This window comes from Phalacrocorax aristotelis, chromosome 3 (assembly GCF_949628215.1).
Source record: "Phalacrocorax aristotelis chromosome 3, bGulAri2.1, whole genome shotgun sequence".
Taxonomy (NCBI): Eukaryota; Metazoa; Chordata; class Aves; order Suliformes; family Phalacrocoracidae; genus Phalacrocorax; species Phalacrocorax aristotelis.
This window is the reverse complement of record NC_134278.1, coordinates 17252796-17274933: the sequence shown is the minus strand read 5'-3', so window position 1 is coordinate 17274933 and position 22138 is coordinate 17252796. Positions and strand designations below refer to the sequence as shown.

At 38.6% G+C, this 22138-nt stretch overlaps 1 protein-coding gene across 2 annotated transcripts in view; it reads left to right on the top strand.

Moving 5' to 3' along the window:
- Positions 1 to 15675, top strand: part of TAF1B (TATA-box binding protein associated factor, RNA polymerase I subunit B) — a 50770-nt gene extending 35095 nt beyond the window's left edge. Inside the window, exons 9-15 of one of the 2 annotated variants that reach the window (XM_075086839.1) lie at positions 2669 to 2816; positions 4897 to 5074; positions 5376 to 5422; positions 7992 to 8082; positions 8539 to 8609; positions 10718 to 10943; positions 15002 to 15675. In XM_075086839.1, the coding sequence (XP_074942940.1) occupies positions 2669 to 2816; positions 4897 to 5074; positions 5376 to 5422; positions 7992 to 8082; positions 8539 to 8609; positions 10718 to 10943; positions 15002 to 15194 (954 nt within the window). In that variant the 3' untranslated portion in view covers positions 15195 to 15675. Of the gene's footprint in view, positions 1 to 2668; positions 2817 to 4896; positions 5075 to 5375; positions 5423 to 7991; positions 8083 to 8538; positions 8610 to 10717; positions 10944 to 12476; positions 12584 to 15001 lie in introns of those variants that run through there. The other variant, XM_075086840.1, reaches the window with a different exon arrangement.
- Positions 15676 to 22138: the final 6463 nt, after the last annotated feature.

Here is a 22138-nt window from a genome sequence, read left to right as displayed (position 1 = left end):
TTGTTCAGGAAAGTTTTGAATCTGTGCACAGAATGTAAACCCCTGCTAAATTCCTATTAAAGGAAAGTACCTCCTGCACAAATTGACTTGAAAAATATGAATACATGACAAAGTGCTCTGCTGAATTAGAACCACCAACACAAGAAGAAAGCATTTTTATATGTTTAAAATGGTAAAGTGGCCTGAACAACTGAAAATTATTGCTTTAAGAGGTAAATTCAAGTAATTATTTAAAATAAAAAGAATTAAGAATGTTTAATAAAACAGTTAAAGTATTAAGAAATTAGGGTCAAGTGTTACAGTCCATACTTACGCAAACTTCAGGTCTTGCTGAGTTCATTATGAATAAGCATGTCAAAATCTGGCTGTAAGTTATATTTTCCTTTAGCAGGAAAATGTCAGTAGAAACTGGGAGAACTTTCTCCATGCAATTAATTTTTCTAAAAAGAGTTGCATATTTATTTTCAAGAATAGATGTGGCAATATGGAATTAGATTTTTTAAAAATTAAATTATATGAGAGATTTTGTGAAAAGGTTCTAGAGAATGTGGGCCTGCTGCTGAATGGGAATGGGGACATAGTCACAAAGACCAAGGAGAGGGCTAAGGTGATGAATGCTTTTCTTGCCTCCGCCTTTGCTGATAACACCAGCCTTCAGCAGTCCCAGGTCCTTGAAACCAGTGGGAAAGTCCAGGGGAAGGCAGACTTACCCTTAGGGGAGAAGGAGCTGGTTAGGGAATGTTTAAACAAACTGGATGTATGAAGGTTCATGGGCTGTGATGGGATGCAGCAACAAGTGCTGAGGGAGCTGGCTGGTGTCATTGCAAGGACACTATCAATAATTTTTGAAAAGTCATAGTGACTGGGGGAGTTTCTTGAGGCCTGGAAGAAACCAAACATCACCCCTGTCTTCAAGAAGGGCAGGAAGGAGGATCTGGGGAACTAAAGGCCTGTCAGCCTCATACTGATAATATTCATATTGATAAGTATAAACAAATACATAAATATGGAAGGTGATGGGGCAAATAAATGTGGAAAACATTTCCAAATGTGGAAGGCCAAGATGATGACTGGGAGTAGTCTGAATGGATTTAGGAAGGGGAAATCGTCTGACCAACCTGATAACCTTCTATGACAAGTAGAAGGCTTGGTGGATGTTCTTTATCTTGACTTAAGTAAGGCTTTTGACACTGTCTTCCACAACATCCTCATTGACAAACTGATGAAGTTAAGAACTAGTTAAGAGAACTGCGAGGTGGATTGAAAACTAAGCAAGTTCACAGATGATGTGAAACTGGGAGGAGCGGTTGATAGACCAGATGGGCATGCTGCTGATTAGGAGGACCTTGCCAGGCTGGAGAAATGGGCTGACAGGAACTTCATGAGGTTTGACAGAGGGAAATGTCAAGTCCTCCACCTGGGGAGGAATAAGTACAGACACCTGAACATGCTGGGGGCTGACTGGCTGGGAAGCAGCTTGTCAGAGAAGGTCCTGCGAGTCTTTATGGACGCAATGCTGTGAAGAGGAATGTGAGACACCAATGTGCACTTGTGACAAAGCTGATCATCCTGGGCTGCATTAGACAGAGTATTGACAGCGTGTCAAGGGAGTTGATCCTTCCTCTCTACTCAACACTGGTGAGATGCGTCTGGAGTGCTGAGTCCAGTTCTGGGCTCCCAGTACAAGAAGGTGTGGACATACTGGAATGAGCCCAGTAAAGGGCCATGAAGGTGAAGGGAATGGAGCATCTGCCAAATGAGGGAAGGCTGAAAGAGCTGGGACTGGTCAGCCTGGAGATGAAGAAGAGAAGACTCAGGGGAGTATGAGGTCTGTATGAATACCTGACAGGAGAATGCAAAGGAGAACCACCAGATCATCCTTAGTGGTATCCAGTGATAGGATGAGTGGAAATGGATACAAATGGAAATACAAGAAATTCCATTTAAGCATAAGGAGGAAAAAAAAAAACCTTTTTTCTTTTGTACAGTGAGCGTGCTGAAACACTGGAGCAGATTTCCCACAGAGCTTGTGGAGTTGCCATCTATGGAGATACTCAAAATCCCACTGGACACAGTCCCGGGCAGCCTGCCCTAGCTGACCCAAGTGAGGGGCTTGGACTCAAGCAGTGCCTGCCAACCTCAACCCTCTGTGGTTCTGTGATCTCTTCGCTCTTTAGAGAGTTCACCCTCAATTGCACCCATTTGGGTTTTTTTGTTTGGTTTGTTTGCGGCTGGTGTTTGTTTTGGTGGGTTTTGTTGGGGATTTTTTGGGGGGTTTTCTGGGTTTTTTGTTTGGTTGGGTTTTGTTTGGTTTTGGTGTTTGTTTGTTTGGGTTTGGTGTTTTTTTTTTTGTTAATGCTTTTTCAATTTTGGAGCATCTGGAGACATACTGATCACAAAGTGGGTTGGTTGGAAGTCTGAAGCAAATTTTTGTTTGTTTTGGGTTTTTTATTATATTCTATGGGCTTTAAAATTAGCACGTTTCACTACTTTGCTGCAGTCTGGCTCCTTTCTTGCACATGTGTGTAGTCATATAGAGTGCTAAAAGAGTCTGTGTAAATAATGCTGTATTAAATAATGCAGAATCTAAAATGGATAACTAATTTAAAATCAATAACAAATATGGTAATAGAGCAAATGTGTAACACCCTCTAACCCTGTCTTTCAGTCATGGCCTGTATATGAAGAAGTATACAACAAAATGCTTGAGCTTGCAGTGTTTTTAGACCTGCCTCGTTTTCCAGATATAACAGACAGCTGCTTTCTTCATCCAGACATGTTGTGCATGAAGTACTTGATGGAAGCTAATTTGCCTGGTAAATATTTTCCCAAACCCGAACTGATAAAATTTTTCTTTGGTTTATTAAACTCTAGGAAAAAAACTTGATTTACTACTTTAAAAGTGCTTACTCTTTTCCTTCTAATTTATACCCATTTAAGCTTGAACTGAAAGATAACTTCTATAGAAAGCACCTTCATCAAACATTTAGAGGATGTATTACAGGCCCAGATATGCAGGAGCACTCTGGTGCTGGCTCTCTATGGCTGTGGAGTGGATACTTCATTTCAAATCTTTCAGTAACCATGTGAACTAAGAGGCACTAGTTGAAGTCACTTGACTTATTAACTTTAGCTAAATGATTGATGAAGTTGGGACCTGATTGCTTGCACTGGATTGTCATATATTCTATAATATTGCATATTAGCATTAATTTTAGTATTAACAAGGGATCCTGTGTGACAAATCAGCTGCTGTCTCACTTGATTTCCTATTTAGTTTTGAAATTGTATACTGCATAAATATCAAACATTTGTGTTCATCCTAAAATTAAGTCTTGAATATTGAACTGCCAAAGAAAGACCAATAAGTCCTAGTGCATGAACTGTCTGTTGGGCTACCGTACTTCCTATGAAATACCACTGTCAGTGAAGATGGGTTATACAAACAGCCTGTAAATTAATATTTTTTCCTCAAAGCATTCCAAGAATTAATAGTTTGGGGGTTTTTATTGTCTTATTTTACAGTTAGTTACATTGAACAAAGCTACTTGGCTTTTCTGTGTACTCAGAGTTGAGCAAAGAGAAGACAAACAAGAGCTTTAGGGCTAAAATTCCAGAGTAGATATTCTGATTTTGTAGTTTTACACCACTGTTGCACTAGAGCCTGTAGAGGATCATATTATGTTTCAGATTTTTAAGTATCAATTGAATCAAAGAAGCAGCTAGAAATTTGACTTTTTTCAGATTTATTACAGAGAAATACAATGCTAAGTACTCTTTGAAAATTACTGTAAAAGAAGAATACGTTGTCCTTTACTTTTTCCTTGCAACTAAACTTTGGATCATGTTAGAAGCATTTTTTTAGAATTTGAAGAAGGACTACTGTTGTTGTCTAACATCTCCTAATAAATAAATGAAGCAATGAATTGGCAGTGCCTCTTAGGACCTTGTAACAACAATAATAATGAAAAAGCCATTTTAAGTATCTGAAATAAAAGAAAAACTGACACTATTTGTAACAAAATCAAGAAACCAGATTTTCTTTAACTTTTACTGTCATGTATGAGAGGATTAAAAATTAGTTCCTACCGAACTCTGTAAGCAGCAAGAGAGTATAAAGTGTAGCTGGATTAAGGTTGTACTTAGTCAGACATTGTTAACCTTTGTGGAATCTGATGGTGATGTAATCAACTCCTGCATTTCTTGCTGAACAGGAAAGGTGAGAAATTTGGGGGATTTGTATCTCTGAAAAATAAGCATAGAGTAATAAGAGACTATATAAATATCACACTGCTGCTTTTGGAGCTGTAGTTGTATTTTGACACAACCCAGCTTTACAGTGTAATGCCAGTTTTAACTAGGCTGGGATTGTCTGTACCTCAGCTGGGTTTTGTTAGGGTAGGAGCAAGCGCTGCCCTGCCATGCTGGGCTGCCGTTCACACCCAACTAAATTCTTTAAAACTAGCCCCTGTTCCTCTTTGCAGTACTGAATCTGTCCTTGCATAGGTGTTTAGTCAACATGGAGGAAAAAAGTTTGTGCAAGTTTTTGGCTTTTGGGGTATTTTTGAAACTATATTTATGCAGATTTGAGATAAGCTTTCCCACAACAATATTCAGGATGATCTAACGTCATTCAAGTAACATCAAAACACTATTAAATATGTGAGGTTTTTTTTCCCCTCCATGTAAATAGATAATAAGTCACGACTGTTTTCCATGAAAGCACAGTGAAGGTTGCCTAGTATTTTTAAAAATACCTCAAAATACTCTTTGCTGTCTAATGGTCCTAAAAGACATCAGCATTGTTTTCCTCAAATGACCAGCATATTTGCACTGTAAAAGTACTTCTATCTTGACTCAACATACTCGTTTTATATTTTTATTTACATTCATCAGATGAATTGCATAATTGGACTTGTCGAGTGGTGAAAAAGATCTGCATTGGAGAAGCGGATTTCCTGACTCTTGTGCCTGGAAATAAGACAAGAAGAAATGTGAAATACGATGTTCTTGCTGCAGCAGTTATTGTAGTTGTGCTCAAAATATTGTTTTTATTAGATGATCACTATGAGTGGTAAGTGTACAGGCAAATCTGTAGCAAAGCCCAAATTTCAAATAGTGCAAATGATTGTCTTGGATCATTCTTTCTTTAGTAATATTAAATTTATAGTATTTCAATTTTGATTCAGTTCAGTAGCATAGAACATACACTGAAGGCATTTTAGGCATGAAATGTTACTACTTTTTTAAAATCATTAGTTTGAACCTGAAACTTGGAATAAAATTAGGGTGCAATTTTTGTTGGTTGTATTTGACCTTCATGTGAAAAGTACGGTATTTTGATCTACAAAATATCCTGGTTTTTTTTTCTCCAGGTTACTTTCAGACTTTGCTGAAGAAAGAAATAAAAATAACAAAGAAGGTACATAAATATTCTAGTAGAAGCAGTCTTATGATTTTGTAAATTAAATAACTTTGTAATCAGGCTTAGAAGGACTTGTCTTATTGATCATTAAAATGTGTTTTTGTCATTTATTCTTTTAGGGCAAGTCTTTATTCAAAGAAAACAGTATAACTTGTTCATGTAAAATCATCTCAGTTTACCTGCGTGATTCTTATTTTATTGGATAGGGGAGTTTGGTACACATTTTGCTAGGTACTTCTCTGCTTCTCCTTGTCCATGTTTGCCTCTTGTTTTAGAATTTTATGCATGGTAGGTGAAGATGAATGGATATACAGTAAAGAGGGAATGTGCTTTGATCGTAAATAGCAGATACTTATTAGGGGCATCAAACCACATTTATGATAAAATCCAAACCTGTTTAGTCTTGTTAAATAAAATGTCTTAGTGTGTAACATATTTCAGATGTAATCTATTTTCTTAGTCCAAATAATCCTGAGAGAGTGTGGAAAAGCTAGCAGCAATTGAGATACAGAAGATAATGGTGCGAACATGGTTCTTTGAGGGCAGAAAGACCAAATCAAAGATTAGAAATCTACAGGAAGATGTTCCGTGTCCTAATCCAGATCACAGTTGAAGATAAGATCAAATATGTGTTACAGTGGTTTATCTTTTAAGCCTTCCATCCAGTTTTGGGTCCATTTTGACCCTTTTGTTACTTTTGAAAAATTTAAGTCAATAGTAAAATCAGTGTTAGCCATGCATGAACACAATTACTGCTGTATCTAGAGATAGTCATCACTGTTAACAAAAACCAGTAATTTTCATTTTCAGGTGGATACACAAACTTATTTTAGGTCTCTTTTTTTTTTTTTTTCTTTTAATTGCCCTTGAAAACCTGAAGTAGGTAACAGTGACAAGAGTAGAAGTTGTGCAACTGCTTATAAGCTAAGGCTCAAAGCCATTCATGTCTTAATGGGGTTTCTCTCTTATTAACAAGGTGCACTGCCCTTGGAATTAACAACTTATCCTTTGTCCACTTTTTTACTTTAAAATCTGCTGGTACAAAATTATCTATGTGCTGTTATGTTGTACCTGTCCTTAAAATGTTGGGTGATGGTGAGCGGCTGCGCAGAGGAGCTGATGTGAGACTTTCTGTTAGAGGACTGATTACTGCCAGAGCTCAAAACTGCCTCTGGCATTTTCCCAAAGTTAGCATGCTGAAATGAATAATGGTTAATACCTGAGTTTTAAAGATCCAATTTATGTTGACTCCATTATCAATTTAACTATCCTTTCTCTAGTCTTTTTTTAATTAAAAAATAGTATTTCACCTCCAACAGTTTTTCAAGACAGGCTGTACAGTAGGTACTGTACAGTAGGCCCCCCACCACCCCCCGACTGCCCTCTCAGCACTTTAGGAGTACTTACTTAAACATCTGGGTTTAAGGAGTTCCTAAAAGAAGTTGTATCCATACCTTTGAATTTTAAGAACTACTGAAGGTCTGTCTTCCCTTCATTTGTCTGTTGCTTTTTGAGTCCATCATTTGTCTTCCCTTCATTTTTCTTCCCTTCATTTGTCTGTTGCTTTTTGAGTCCATCCATACTTCTAGCATCTAAGGCAGGATAACTCAAATAGTAAAAAATTCAGATAATACAAAATGTATTGATTATAAGAACAGTATATTCACCTTCAAAACAGTTTAAACAGCTAGCTGGCAAAGCTAAGCATGATGCAAGCATTGCATGCAGTGCAGCTGGGCTGATGGGGAAATGCAAAGCCTCGTTAATCACAATGCAGATAATCCACCCACGGGTAATAAGAGTTGATTATATTTTAAATATATAAATGTAAAGCATAGTTCAGTTTGGAATTCTTACACTTATTGTATGTACCCAGTTGGTCTACTTCAGTCCTGTGCCTCTTTGGAGCATTGATGATAGATGTGCTGCTAAAATGCTATAGGCCTTCACAGTTTTGCACGTGCTGATAAATTTTTGTTCACATATCAGTGAGTGAAGTTCCTGGTGCTCAAAAACATGGGAGGCTGATACAAAGTGAATACAATTGTCTAGTGTATCTTTCCAGCCCTGTAAGGTTTCACGGGTGGTAGGATAGACAGTGAGGAGTTGGTGAAACTGTTTGAAATTTTACATCTGAGCTTGTGTAGGTCTTATTTGCTTAAACCAAAGCTTGCTCTATAGTTTCATTAATCCCTTGAAGTCAACTTTCAGACAGGTGAAGGCCATTTCACACTGTGGAGATCTAGTTCATTTGGTAGAGCAGAGGGAGACTTTCAGATGTAACTTTCAGAAAGGAGGGGAAAGGTTTGAATTGTGCTAAATCTATAAAATCTATTCTATGCTAAAGGTTGTCTTCGCACTTCTTATGACATGCTGTTCTTTCACTGTGTTTCTGCATTTCTCTTTCGTACAGGATTGTTAGATCAAGTATGTTTAAGCACACAGAATTCAGGATAGGTTTGGATACAGGTGGAAGAAGCAGGGTCTAACTGTGTGGAGACCCCTTTCTGTCTACAACATGTTTCATACACTTCTTCCAAATGGAAAATATGTATGTTTTATTCAGGTGCTCCATATTTTGAGTTCAAAAAGTGGTACAAGGTTATAAAATGTTCCTTGGATGTGGAGCAAAAGAAATTGGATGAAGAAAGAGCCAAGTAAGAGGTTTTTCAGTACTTTTTATTTTTTAAGGTGGACAGTTTTACATGAAATCCTGACCCCCACAGAAATTAAGAAGGCTAGGAATTTGCTCCACACTTACACCCAGCAAGCTTGGTGAATAAAGCGATTAAATCCCTATCTTAATTTTCTCTTTACACTCATACTGTTTATCCAGCATATTAATTAAATGCTCACTTTCTGTGACAAGTAGCTTATACAGCTGAACAATTAACTCATGACAGTAAATCTAGGCTTACATGCCTCAGTTTGTCTACTCTAAGAAAAAGACTTCCAAGATTTATTGGGGGGGCAGTGGCTTTTAATAGCACTAATGATTACATTATTTTGCTTTTATTTTAATACCTCTAGCAGTATTTGTAAGAAATTACTGTTCTTTTACTTGTTTGACCAAGTTTATTTTTCCCAACAACTCTTATGTCTCTTACTGGTAGGTATCTGTGGAGATGTGAAAAGCCACTGTTTTATTCAGCCAAGAAGAAATCTAAAGTTCTTAAGAGAAGACGTGAGTAAACTTTGCCTCTTCCCAGCAACACAGAACTCTGCTCCTACTTTTCCCATGATAGAAAATCTGCAGCCCTGACTGTGATAACATTTACATCTTAGAATACTTTCTCTTCTCTCTTTCATCTCTGGGTACAATTAATGTAGTTCTGCTTTACCACCTGTGGCTGGAATTCTTCAAACAGACATTTTCCTCTTGCTTAACTGAAACTGCCTTTGCCGGTCTTCCTAATGACCTACTGAACCTCATCTCAGAATGAGTACTCTGTCCTCATCTTCCCTGGTTCGTCAGCTGCCTTTACATAACTGTGATCTTTGTGAATTTTATCTTCCATAGCTTTCCTGTGCATTTTGTCCTTTACTTCCTCATACCCTTTGGTATGGATATCCCACTATGTCCTTTGGTAGACCTTGCATATCCCTCTTCTCTCCCACTCCTTCTTGCAGTCTTCTACAGAAAGTGAGGAAGGCTTGTTTGAACGTGACTGTACTTGAATAGCTAGCTGTACGTAGTTAGAATGCAGGTACATCTAGTTTATTTTAGTAGCTCTAGAAGTACTTATAAGAAATTACTGGGTTTTCTGCTGACATAAAAGCAAACAAACAAAAAAAATCCCCACTTATCTGTGGAAATATGGAAAACCAGAATTTTATTCAACCAAATTAGATCTGAAGTTCTTCATTCTACATTTAATAGTATCTAGTAAGTGGTAGATATTTGGAGAGAGATGCTAAGTGTGGCAAGTGATATTTTTCCCTTTAGATGCTCTTCCAGTTTCTGGAAGTGACCGGTTCAGGGACTTCTAAACAAATTGTATTACTGTATTTTGTTTGTCTAACTCATGTTGGATTTCTCTTTCAATAATGCAGTTGGGGTTTTTTGAATGCTCTTACTCTTCAGAATTCGGTAGGGGTGATCCTGAAGTCAAGTCATGTTCTGTGGAAAAACATGTTTAGGTTTATTTATTTCAAGCTGATCATTTGCTGAGAAGCCCTTTAGTTCCTGTATTTGTAAGAAAAAATGAATAATTATTCACGGTTCATCATTTCTGTGGCACTCTGGATTCCTCTTCTGGCTCTGCTTCTCTTTGAGCTAGAAGACCACTTAGATTATGGAGCCTTACCACTGGCTGTTGCAAGCAGGAATATCACATAAGGATATTGTAAGGGCAAGATTCATGTTAAAACAAATCTAAAATAGTAGAGACGAAGAGTGTTCTAGAACACTTACATGCCCGATAAAGATTTTCAGAAACCTTCCTCAGGTATTGTTTTTGATGATAGATTTTAGTGTCCTCTTGAAAGATAAGCTTCCCAGTCCTTGGATTACTTTAGGATGTCTCTTCTGCTTTTTTTTTTCCAGTTTATGAATGAGTTTATTCAGAGTTTATTCAGATAAAGAAGTTGAAGGTCCAACAACAGTGGTTTTTAACCTGCTTTTTATCCTAGGGAAACAAGGCTTAGGTGGTCAGATTGTGTGTGCTGATCTATCATCATGCCCTCTTTCCCTTCTCAGCCTTAGTAATTACAAAAGTTTGTCATTCTTTCAATTCTTTCACTAGCAGTGGGGAAAGGCAGAGTGGTGTTTTTTGTTGTTTTTTTCACAGTTGAAATTTGCACTGTGAAAAGCTTAACCTTAAATCCCTATGTGTATGAAATCAGGCTTACTTAATTCTGATATGCTGGAAACTGGCCAAGATTTTTTGAGTAATCTGAGTGATAGCATAACACTGGGTAAATACAGTGAAAGGCATCCTGGCATGTGTTTTCTATCAGAATAAAAATACCAGCAGCATCAGATGGATTTTACAGGTTTTACCTGGGGAATGATTTTGGAGTACTCCAGTATTAATATCATTAGGTATGAAAGACATGGCATTTTGAATTATCTTTCAAAATCTTTCCCTAAAATATGTGACAGAGTTGAATTTTAAATGGAATGGGGGAGAGAACATACAAACCTTCAAGGTTTCTCAGTGTTCCACGCAGAACTTTAAAGAAGAAAAAAAAAAGCACAAATACCCTGTTTTCTTCCTGTATTAATCACCTCTGAACAGTATTCTAATACTTAATACTTTTGCGTTGGCTTCTTTGTTTCTATTTGTACAGAAATGGTTGTGAACTTACAAAATCAGTTTGGCAAGCTGTCTGGTTCAGTGCAACCTTCTGAAAAGCCAAATCCTTCAAGTTTTCAGTTAAGTTGGTTTGAAGAAAACACAGATGGGAGTTGTTTTCACGGGCATAGCCTGAAGGGAATTTTGCAAGAAAAATGTGGTTTACTTACAGCCATGAACCCTGACTATTGGCTGTGTACAGTTAAACTATGTACTGAGAAGTAAGTATTCAATTTTTTAAAAAATACATTTTGGAAAGTTCTCTTACAAGTTAAGTGTCATATATTTTTACAAACGACAACTGTGGGGTGTGTACACAGCTATGTATTCACATATAGTTAAAATCATTTGTAGAAAGGGGTGTGTGGAATGGTTAGTCTTGGATTGGGAGTAGAAAAATTGTAGTATGAAGAGTGATCAAAGTGAGCTTTCGAGAGGAGAGGAGATGAGACAAAAGCAACAACTAAAGTCACATGGCAAAAGTAGCAGCTAGATACAAATATTCACTTCACTTCCTTCTGCATAGTATTTTAGAAAAAACTTGCACCGCAGCTCTTTAGAGAATGGGAAAATGGTTCCATTCCTCTCTCCCCTCAACCCCAAAAAAGCATAGGGAATTAATTTTTTTAATTACTGTCCTTCTTCTGTGGTGTTCTTAATCAAAATTAAAGTTAAAATTAGCAGTTGGCGTTCAAATAAGAAGGTACATAAAGCCTAAAGAATATATTTTTAAAAGAATAATTACAAGTGAAAAGACTATCACTATTTCATCTAAGTATATTGGCAATCCACAGTTCTATTTTTTGCAAGCAGAAAAGAAAAAGAAGAAATTCCTTCTACTGAAAAGTAAAAGAATAAATACAGGAAAAAGAAACATTTTGTGCTATTAAGGAAGTTTAGTGTCTGTCTTTATTAGAGAACTTTACAAGTGAAAGGGATTTTTTTTTCTTCCCCAATTAAAGGTATATCAAAACAGTCATGCTATTTGTTAGTAGTTATTTTCTTTAAAGGACCTAAGTAGCAAGGAGAATGATAGCCCAGCTGATCCAGCCTTGTACAAAGTTACAGCAATATTTTAGTATCTGCCTGGTTTGTGTCAAACTTCTAACTCTTCCTTTAATGTCTTCTCTTGTGTCAAATTTTGCAAAAATTGGTGAGTTTTCTATTTGGTGGGTGCTGGCAGAGAAATATGGCCAGAGGCAGAAGGCAAAATCCCTGCTGAGGGAGTGTAGGAGTTCGGCAGTATTTACTCCAAGGAATGGAAAATACCTAAAATCGTGTTTCTCACAAACTCCCTTGGTTGTATAAATAAGGCTTCTGGATTGTAGACCACATTTTGGTTCTGCCATTGGTTGTATCATGAAATCCTAATCCAGAAAATTATTGTACTGGTGGGTATCAGTGAAAAAGATGAACTTTGCAGCTGGATTGGAGTCTCCTGAATTTCTTGCATGTGCAATTGGACGGTCTTTTTTGGAAAAGAGGTCGGGATCCGTTAACAAGAAATGTTATTCAATGCACTAATGAAATCTCATCTTAAATATTTATCTGGTGTATAGTTCTAAATGTCATGTTTAAGAGAGCAACAGCCCCTGCTAAATCTTAGTGATATGTTCCTGATTTTTAAAACATTAAATATTCCCCTTGAAAACAACTGGCATTTACATGTATGCAGTCTTTTCTGTCTTTCAGTGGATTTATTTGCTTATCTTTTTTTCCTTTTCACATTACCTTTCACATATCCACCGTGACAGAAATGGGTTGGAATAATGTAAACACAGTGTTATATTACAAGAGCTTTGGTTCTATGGATTCATTCTTTTGTATGAATAAGAAGCTTTTTTTTTTTTTCCTGAAGGGAGGAGAGGTAATAATCCTTTTGCCACAAATTTGCGTAAATCTTATGTACACACTGAATGAGTAGATATTTCGGTGTATGTTTGTGTGAATAATCTTTCATGCAAAGTCTGTTTTTAAGCCTACATTTTCATATGTAATATATTAAAATGTTAATGGCAAACTGTCATAGCCTTCATGAAACAAGATTTGAATTTAAATTCTTACCGGTTAAATTTCCCATTGTATCATTTGCAATGCAAGTAGTTAATTATACATCTGACACTTAACTTTGGAAAACATCATCTGCTCCCTCAGATATGAGGTTTTATCCTTTGCAAGTGTGTGTATGTATAATAGAACTAAAAACAAACTTACAAATTCTCTCTCTCTAAAATCAGCATGGTCTAACTGGGACTACTGAAATGCTTTAATCCTAGGACTAAGGTATGATTTCAGTGTGGGCAAAGCTGAGATCGGTCAAATGGTTGGTAAAATGCTTTTACATTTTCTTTTATTTTAAAACTTTGAGTTTTAAACTGGATTCTAAATTGGTTTGGTATAGAAGTCTTCAGGTGATATATGATGAGGTATTATAATGTGTGAAAAAAGTTGAGAAAAATGGCTTTCACTTATTACATCTAAATATAAAATCACTTGGGATTTTTTTAGCTCTTCAGAGATGTTCTTAGGGCAGATAGCACAGAACAGGGCAAAAATGTGTGTTTGTTTAGGTACTCTTGTGAAAAGTGTAACTCCAGTTAATCAGGTAGGTGTTTTATAGTATTGGCATAATTATTCCGAAGCCAAAGCATATACAATATCACTCCCCTGTCCCCCAAATTGAAACACCTAGATTTGACACCTAAGTTGCCACAAGAGCTGTAATTGCTACTAGGACATAGCAAAACGTCTTAATTCATATTAGCCCAAAAATGCAGATTTGGTTCAACAACATTTCCCCATGAAGCTCGTGTTTAGCAAATGCGTTGGGTTGTGGGGTCAGCTAATTTGTTCTGACACTGCTGAAATATCTGATTTAATTTAGTTTTTGTCAGAAGTCGCTGGCAGCTTTCAGGGAACATGAGGTAGGGCAGAGGGTGGGATGTATGGTACAAGAGACCTAGTTTCAGATTTCCAATCTGCCAGGCTTCGGGAGGCTTTAAACAAAGACTCTACTCCCCGAAGTGCAGCTTGCATGGCACTCCAGGATGGGTCCGTCTGCTCCTCCAGTTTGAGGTAAAATGTAAATGTTGGGCCAGAGGGAGTGAGCAAATGACTCTATAGTCTGGTAATTAGCACACTTGCCCATAAATTGGGACAGACAGGTTCCAGTGCTTGTTCTGGTGAATATTTAAGACTGCTGCTCTGAATCAGACAGAGGGGAAATTTTCAGCTCTGCTTCTCCACATCCCAGGGCAATAAATACCTAGTAAGCCAGAAGATGCACAGGGCTTATATGATGAATAGAACCTACCCCATATCAATGTAAAAGATTTTTTTAAAAACTTGAAACAGCTGGATTTTATGTTATTTTAAAGTTACCACTTTTAATAAAAACAAATTTGGGGCTAACCCAGAACAAGGTATTTTTCCAAACTAAATTGCTGAACTTAATGTTAATGGAGCTATCTCTGCATCCTGTCCTCTGTGTCATCTTTTGTTGAGTCTGGTAACAACTGTCAGCAAGTCTGGTCTGCTATTGTCATTACATACTTCATCAATAAAATCACCTTATCATTTTCGTTTTCACTGTGAAAGCTACCAAGTAATTAAGCAGAACAGAAGGCAGCTACAGCACTAATTACTGTCGACACGGTCAGTGGTTGCCCCAGTGTTTCCTATGTTACTCCATTGACTTGAACTTAGCTTTTGTCTCTTGTCTCTAGACAAGTAATTTATATTTACCCCACAGAGGCAAGGGACAAGAAATGGATGGCTTATAATCCCATGGCATAGTGCCCAGAAGAGGAGAGGAGACCCTATGGAGAGTGTGGGCAAAGAATAGAGGAAAGAGCCTGGGGTGTCTGCATTGAATAGTCTTAGAAATTTTAAAAATAGATTAAGGTAGCCATTTTCACGCTCTGCTACATTTGCTGAAAGCTAGCAGAACTAACACTGGTTCACTTCAGTCCTGAAAGGCAGAGAACGTATTCTTTGCCTGGTTGAGTATGATCCTGATTCATAGTGCAAGAAGCTATATAGGCTTTTCCTTCTTACCGTGTCTGCACCATCTCTGAACATGTCTTGGTCTGGTCTTCTACTTCAGGGTTTTGCAGCAGTGGATCCCTTCACAGAATTGACATTGTAGGTTAGAATTGTGATTTACGCTGTTGGTAAAATGTAGAGTTTTCCTCTAATTACAATTAAATGTATAAATGCTAGCTAAATACTAACTAAATACATTTATAATTTAGAGCTTTTTTTTTCCTTTTCTTTTCAGATTGTGTGGTCATCTGGCTCATTACAGAGAAGTGGGCTTTCCCCAGAGTTACCATTTTGTACTAAGGTTATTCTCCTTTCTTCTGAGGATACAGCCCTCGTATATCCATGACGAGGTGTGTGTAATAGAACACAAACTTTTTAATAAAAAACTCTGTAAAAAGCCAAAATACAGTGCCGTCATAAGGAAGTAAAAAGGTCTAAAAATAACAGTCTTAAGACCGTGTATATTGATTGTTTGGATCCCAAACCATGGTATTATATCTAAACTTATACTGATCCTTTTGCCTGCATGGAAATTTTTTGTTAAGATAGTAGTACTGAGATCCACTACTGTACTTTAGTTGTAGTGTCATTTTATCTATCATTTAAGTCACTTGTTTCCAGCTGGGAAAGTTACTAAGGAAACTGTTTATTACAATTTATTTCCTCACTTTACATCAGAGCCAACAGGAAGCCATGAAGTTACCATTTTTTGGCATAATTGTATAGTTTGGATGTACTGGACAGCATATTAGCATCTAATTACATTGTAAGATTTTACAAATAAAATATTGTCTATTTTTTACCTACTGTTGTAGGATGACAAATATATTTCTAGAAAGTAATGTTTACTTTGTTTTGAAATAGTGTATTAACAAATTAAAGGAGCAGTTGGTTGATGTTTTCTCTGCAGTGAGTGGTTTCTTTTTTTTCATTGTTTCTAAACAGGCTGTTCTGAGGTAACTCTGGCACTGTTTTTTCTACAGTTCCTTGCATCCTGTATATCTCCCAGTCTGTTGTTATGCCTGAGCCTCTCATTCAAGTTAACACCTTCCAGGTCCATGTTCCATGCCAGGGTTCACAGATTTTGCAGCTACTTTTATGCCTGGAACTGCCTATCCTATTTCTTGTGCAACGGTAACTGCCAGGTCCTCCTGTCATTCTTCTTTTGCAAGGCTACTGTTGTTTGAATTTGTTCTGACCGCTTTATAATTCAGCATCTTCAGCAGCTTGTGCCTCAGCCATTCTACCAGTTTCTGATGCTCACTTTTATTTATGCACTGTGTTTTTAAAACTGTTCCAGACAACGTGTAAATGAAGTTGGGTGCTCCCACTACATTAAAGACACCATAACATATACATATGTTGAACAGAGATGAATAATGCTGCTTTCAGTTGAATGACATAACATTCAGCAACTCCAGCTGTCAATGGAGAGTACAGAAGTTGCCAAATCTATTTGATCAAAACCAAAATCAACAGCTGTTTCTAAGCATTATTATAGACAAGAAAAATGGTGTGTGCAGACCTTAAAAAGTGTAATAGCTTCCTTCCTGAGCAAGGGCTTCAGTGAGATGTAATCTGGGAAGGTAATGTGTTCAACAAGCAGACTCTTGAGTATGATGGAAGGGTTCACAGTCTGTTGCAGTCGTCATCTAAGAATTGAGGACAGGCATATGATAGGAGAGGTGCTGCCCTACCTGTCTGGAGCAAAGTGATAAAGCAGTATTTCAAGCACAAGTAGAGCAGACAGGACTATTAAAGGTAAGTTGTAATAGTTACTTGGAAATACTGTCAAACGAGGAGGCTTTGCCGGCTCAGTAGAGGCAGGAGGTAACTGAGCATGGTGTCCTGATGTAAGGTGAGAGAAAAGACACGGTTTGGGTGAAGGTTTTTACTTTTTCAGATACTTTAAGTAGTTAATTGTAGAACAGGGATTTAGAGCAATGGTCCTGTGAAGTGATTGTAACATACAGATGGGAAGGCATAGCTTTAGCCATACAGAGCCAAACTATGCTTGATGGGGGAAAAGAGTAGACTGAGCGGTTACTGTTGTATGTGTTAGAGATTTCGTAAGTGGGTACAGTTTAGTATCTCTTAAGTCTGTTGCCACGTTGTGCTAGATGCCTCAGACTTGTAACAAGATGTGTCTTGAACTGATGTTCACATTAATGGGCTCAGAATATACTGATTTGAATCTCATCTGTGTTTGGTGTTTGTGTTTTAAAATCAGCCATTACCTATTATGTCTGACCTCACTAAAGTTTGTAAACATTTGGTAAAATTATTCATTGTTCTTGTTTTAGATGAGTGTATGTTCAAAATCTACAGAAGTGTAATACGCCTTGTCGGTGTTTTCAACAGTGCTTGCTCAAGTGACTGAAAGTGTCTCATTCTTTTTACTATGATATCTGTTAAAGTTTTGAATTAACTATCTAAAAGACACCTTATTAGACATAAAGGATTAATTTAATTCAGAAGTCCTTATTTGAAAGACTTATACACTTAATTATAGGTATACCTTTCTTTTAAAACTACTGTAGTAGTAAAATCTGAGCTTCATAAATTAAAAATACTGTGCTCATTGTTCATCGTTACAAATGTAACAAAGCTCCCTTAGATGTTAGAATAAATTAAAGCTGTACTTTAATAAACTGGAATAAAGCTTGCAGTTAATCATCGAGGGCCATGTGCCTTCTGGACACATAGGCCAAGAGTCAGATTTAGAAGTAAAGGGTGTGCCCCTCAAATACTTAATGTTAGTTCTATCCAGTTTAATCAATCAACACTTATGTTGGAGTAATAATGTTTAAGAAGCTGACGAGCCACAAGAGTGCCTTATCTTCAGTGAAGTGTAGTTGAGCTCTCTTGGGACAACTACTTTGAGTCCAGTTAATATAACCCTGTGGTGGAGCTGCACCGGTTGAACAGACAGCTACTGGCAGATAGCTGAAGGGCAGGGCGTCTGCTGTGACCCAGCACTTCCAACCACCTCTTCTATCTGCTTTTAAGTTACAGCTCCTTTCTGTAACTATTTGCTGAAAATGTCCAGGGAAAGCTCAACTTTCTGATAGCTACTTTTTTTGCACTTCTTCCCACGCAAATGTTAAGTAAAGAGGCTCGGTTTGTTTTGTTTCTTATTCTAAAAGTTGAATGAGAGTTCTTGAGTATATAGATAAAGGCAAGTGGGTTTTTCAGATTAAACTTTTAAAACATTATATGTTGAGAAGATTTAGAATAGTTAATAATTATTTAACTTAGACAGTAGCAAATCAGTTATTCTGAGACCTTGATTTGCTTTCTACAGTGAATTGAGGCTTTCTCCTAGTTTTTGTGTTATAACACGGGGTTTTTTTTTCTATCTTTAAGAGTGCAAAAGTAACCTTGCTTTTTGAATTCTCCTAAATAATGCAACCTTCCTGTTGTTTCAGTGGAGAAATATGAGAGATGTCTCATTGTCTTTTAAAGGTACAGCCTTCTGCAGAATTGGAATTTTACTACCTCAGCGTATCTGCATTCTCAATATCAACCTAGTCTCAGTCGAATATGTTTTTCTTTTTAAAGTTTTTAACTGTTTTCTAGACATGAAGGAGAGATGTTTGACTTTTTCCTTAACTTCTTACACAGAGTGAGGGCCCTGAACCTGATTTAACCAGAGAATGAGAATCAGCAAAGCCCTGTGCCTGCAAGCAATACTAGCTAATTTATTGTCCATAGTGTGTTGTATGGGCTTCACTGTAATTACGTCTTTCCTAACCTATTTTTAGCATGACCGCTGAAACAATCGTGTTTGGAAGCTTTGAGAAAGCATCGTGCAATGTTGCAGGCAACACAATGAAGAACTCACTTTCTTATAACTTCTTGGGAAGCTCAAAAGTCCCTTCCTCAAAGTGACTTTTCTGCCTTTATGGACAAACAAGTTGCTGATGGTCTTGAGAAATTATTTCAGGATATTTACTGAAAGTTGTTAAGAGGATGCTTTTGCAGGGCTGGGAGCAAAAGGACTGGGGTCCTCACAGGGCTTTTGGGAGAGGTAAAGTCTGGAAATGTTGTCCCTGAATAGGTGTCTGCTCCCTGGTTCGTCCATCCCTTCCCCATGTCAGGTTGAGTAAGTTTTATGCTGCTTCACTTGCAGAGAAGAGACAGGATAACTTTGATTAATGAATCTCCTATTTTGATCCAAAATGACATGGGCTTCCCAGCACATACACTCATACATACTTCCTGGCTGAGCGTGTTAGTATGTGGATTTGCCAAAGCAGTGTCTCTTGCTGCATTTGTCCTTGCACTGAATGCAGAATGTTTGCCTTTCAATGTCTCCTCCACAGTTACTGGTCTTGTTGCTCCTAAAGTGTGAACCTCCTTTGTTCCTGGCCAGACTAGCTGAGGGAGAGCATAAAGGGGAAGCCAAAATACAGGAACAGGCATATGTGAAAGAGCTTTCCTCACTGCTGCTTGTGCCATGATGCTGCTGAAACAGTGAACAAGAGTGTGAGTAAGGATTGGCAGAGCGGGAGATGATGAATGCATGTGTCCTCACGTGAGGTTATAGCTGCCCTTGTAAAACTGCTAATGGCAGCATTTCCAGAGCCAGAATGCTCCTCCCCGGTCCTCAGCATCTACACTCTGCCTTCGGCAGTACATCAGGTAGTTTTAAAAGAAAATACAAGCACATTCCTCTAATAATCTCACATGGCTGCTCTGTACTGTAGAAGTATTGTGTGTCTGCTTGCTGTTGTCCTAGCAGTGGCTTTGCTCATCAGCTGCAGACCCTGCCATTGCCTCATGAGAACACCATGGAGTGTGTTTAGTGTCTAATGTTGTGATCCAAAAGCTTAATCTGGTTCCTGGGGTGGCTCTGTGCCACCTTTTCATGGGGGACACCTGCGGTGGCTGGCTGGCTGAGTGAGCACTGCCTGCCTCTGACGGCTGCCTGAGAGGTGTGGAGTAGGGGCTGCTGCGAGGGAAAGGGGTGAAGACACCGCTTCTTTACAGACCCAGGGAAGAGAAGGGTGTCCTAAAACTATATCTAAGTGCCCCAGTTCTCAAGGCCAGGATATCAGGCTGCAAAGCTAGTGAATTCCTGGTGAGCTGTTAGCTCCTTGCCAGCTTGGCAGGCTTCACGTCTGCAGGCAGGTTGGTTCTTGTGCTTCTGAGGAGGACTTCGACCGTGGTCCCTCAACACAGGGCAGCAGGGCTTCCCGTGACTGCCACTTGCAACTTGCTCTGATGCTGTGATGTGAAGGAATCCACCTGGCCCTGGATCTCATCAGCGCAGTAAGTTGTGCTATGTTGATATAAGACTGTGACAAAATGTTTTTGTTTACTGAACTGAGAATCACAGTGTTCGTAACTCCTAACTGGGCAGCTGGGTGGTTTCCGTGTTGTGGAGCAAAGCGGATTAAGCAGAGAACAGTATGCAGCGAAAGAGCTAGCTGCACACACTGTTCTCTTGCTACACCATCGGCCTGTGTGGCAGGACCTATGTACATAGAAGTCAAACCCAGAGGAAGCGTGATATTGAGCAGAGACAAGAAATGTTCAGTAAGACTGGTGAGCATGCTAAAGATTTTCTCTTTCACAAAATTCTGGCCTTCAGGCTGACTTTTCTTTAATATATAGGCTACTGCCAAAGTGATTGATTTACATTGCAGTTATTTCAGAGCATACTCAGTCAGGCTGATGGAGCTGCGTCTCCTACCCCTGAATAGTCTGTATGCTCTCAAGAGTTTCTATGTTATCTTTAGGGCTAAATACAGAGTTAACAGGCAAATCTTCAAGGAATGCCTGAAAGATTGCATATAGGGATGTGATTGAAGTGAAAACCAAACTCTTTCTTTTCCTGTTCTGTATTTCACACATTGTGCTTTCATTTGTTTCTTTACCTTTTTTCCCCACAGCTTTTTCCATCTCTTTCCAACAGAGCATTTCCAGCTTCCTTTTCCACTGTCACTTGCCTTTCTATTTATTTCTTTCCACTGTGCCTGCTCTCACCTAGCTTCCTAGTGAGTTCATGAACCAATGCCTGGGCTTTTCTCTTTTTTGTTTTCCTCTCCCCTCCCCCCTGCCCAAGTCCTTTGATGCCTTCAGGCTAATTCTGTGGGGGTCAGTGATCAGCTTCAGGCTTACTTTTCCAGCTCTATCATTAGTGACCACAGGCCCATTGCAGAAAAGCAAAGCTTGCCTGGTGTGCTGTGTAATGGAGAAAAGCGTAGAAGATTCACTGCTCTTTACAGCCAGCTCTGCAGCCTGGCCTTCGCCCCTTCGGGGTTCAGATTAAGTAGAAAGTATCTTGTTTTGACTCCCTGCTGCATTTTGTGAAATCAAAAGTACTGTTACACACTTGATGCAACTTGTTTATTGCACAGCTGTGAACGGCCAGTGCATGTAGATGATAATTATCAGGTATGAGATTTTAAAACCCTATTTGTTAGGTAAGTCATAACAGTAGCTAATCCTTGTCCAGAATAATTCCCAGTTTCTCTAGACAGCGATATCAAAAGACAGACTAGAAAGAGGTGCAAGCAAGTCAAGACAGTGCTCAGCCAGATGGTTGCAAATGGTGCGTGAGTTCGCTGGGGTTCCTTGCGTGTTTCGAGTGGGATTCATTTAAAGGGAAATGAATGTGTGAAGAAGGGAAGGAGAGTGCCGAAGGCAGGATCGAGGCGGAGGGAAGAAGGTAAAGGGAAGGGCATGAGAGGCTGGAGGAGAGCAGTGAGATCGAGGTGAAAGGGCTGAGTGAGGGAAGCAGTTGGAGCAAATGCCAGTCAGTGCAGGGCAAGGGAAGTCCTGCCAGAGCGCTGTCACATCAGCTGGCAAGGCTTTATGCCCGAGCCAAAGCTCTGCTAAATCCCTTTGTGCTTCTTGCCCGATTTTATTCAGCAATGATGCAACCCAGTTAGTGACATCACAGAAATACACCTACAGGTGGTGTTACAGAGTCTAGATTGTGACCGGCAGATTAGTCAGTGGTGTCACAATCCGGTGTTTATATCATTCTCTCCTGAATGTGGAAGTGATTGCTACATTGATAACTAAGCTTTCATCGGTGGATCAGGCTGTTAAGAAAAGCCGTCCCTTTTGCAGAGGCAACAGCTTTGATTTATTTGGAACAAAATCATGGTAAATTCTAGTTAAGCAGAAATAACAAGCGTGGCACATTACTAAGATTTTAGCAATTCGTGTGCAGTATAAACATGTGACTGAACTCCAGCATGTACTGCATCTGGGTCGCTTACCGCTACAGGGTAGTATTAGAGTTTATTGTTAATGAAAAGTATGCACGTGTGCCAAAAAGCAGTGATTCTGTCTGCACGTCCCAGAATTCTGCAAACAGAAGCGGGGAGCATGAGGCATGAATAACACCCAAGAAAGT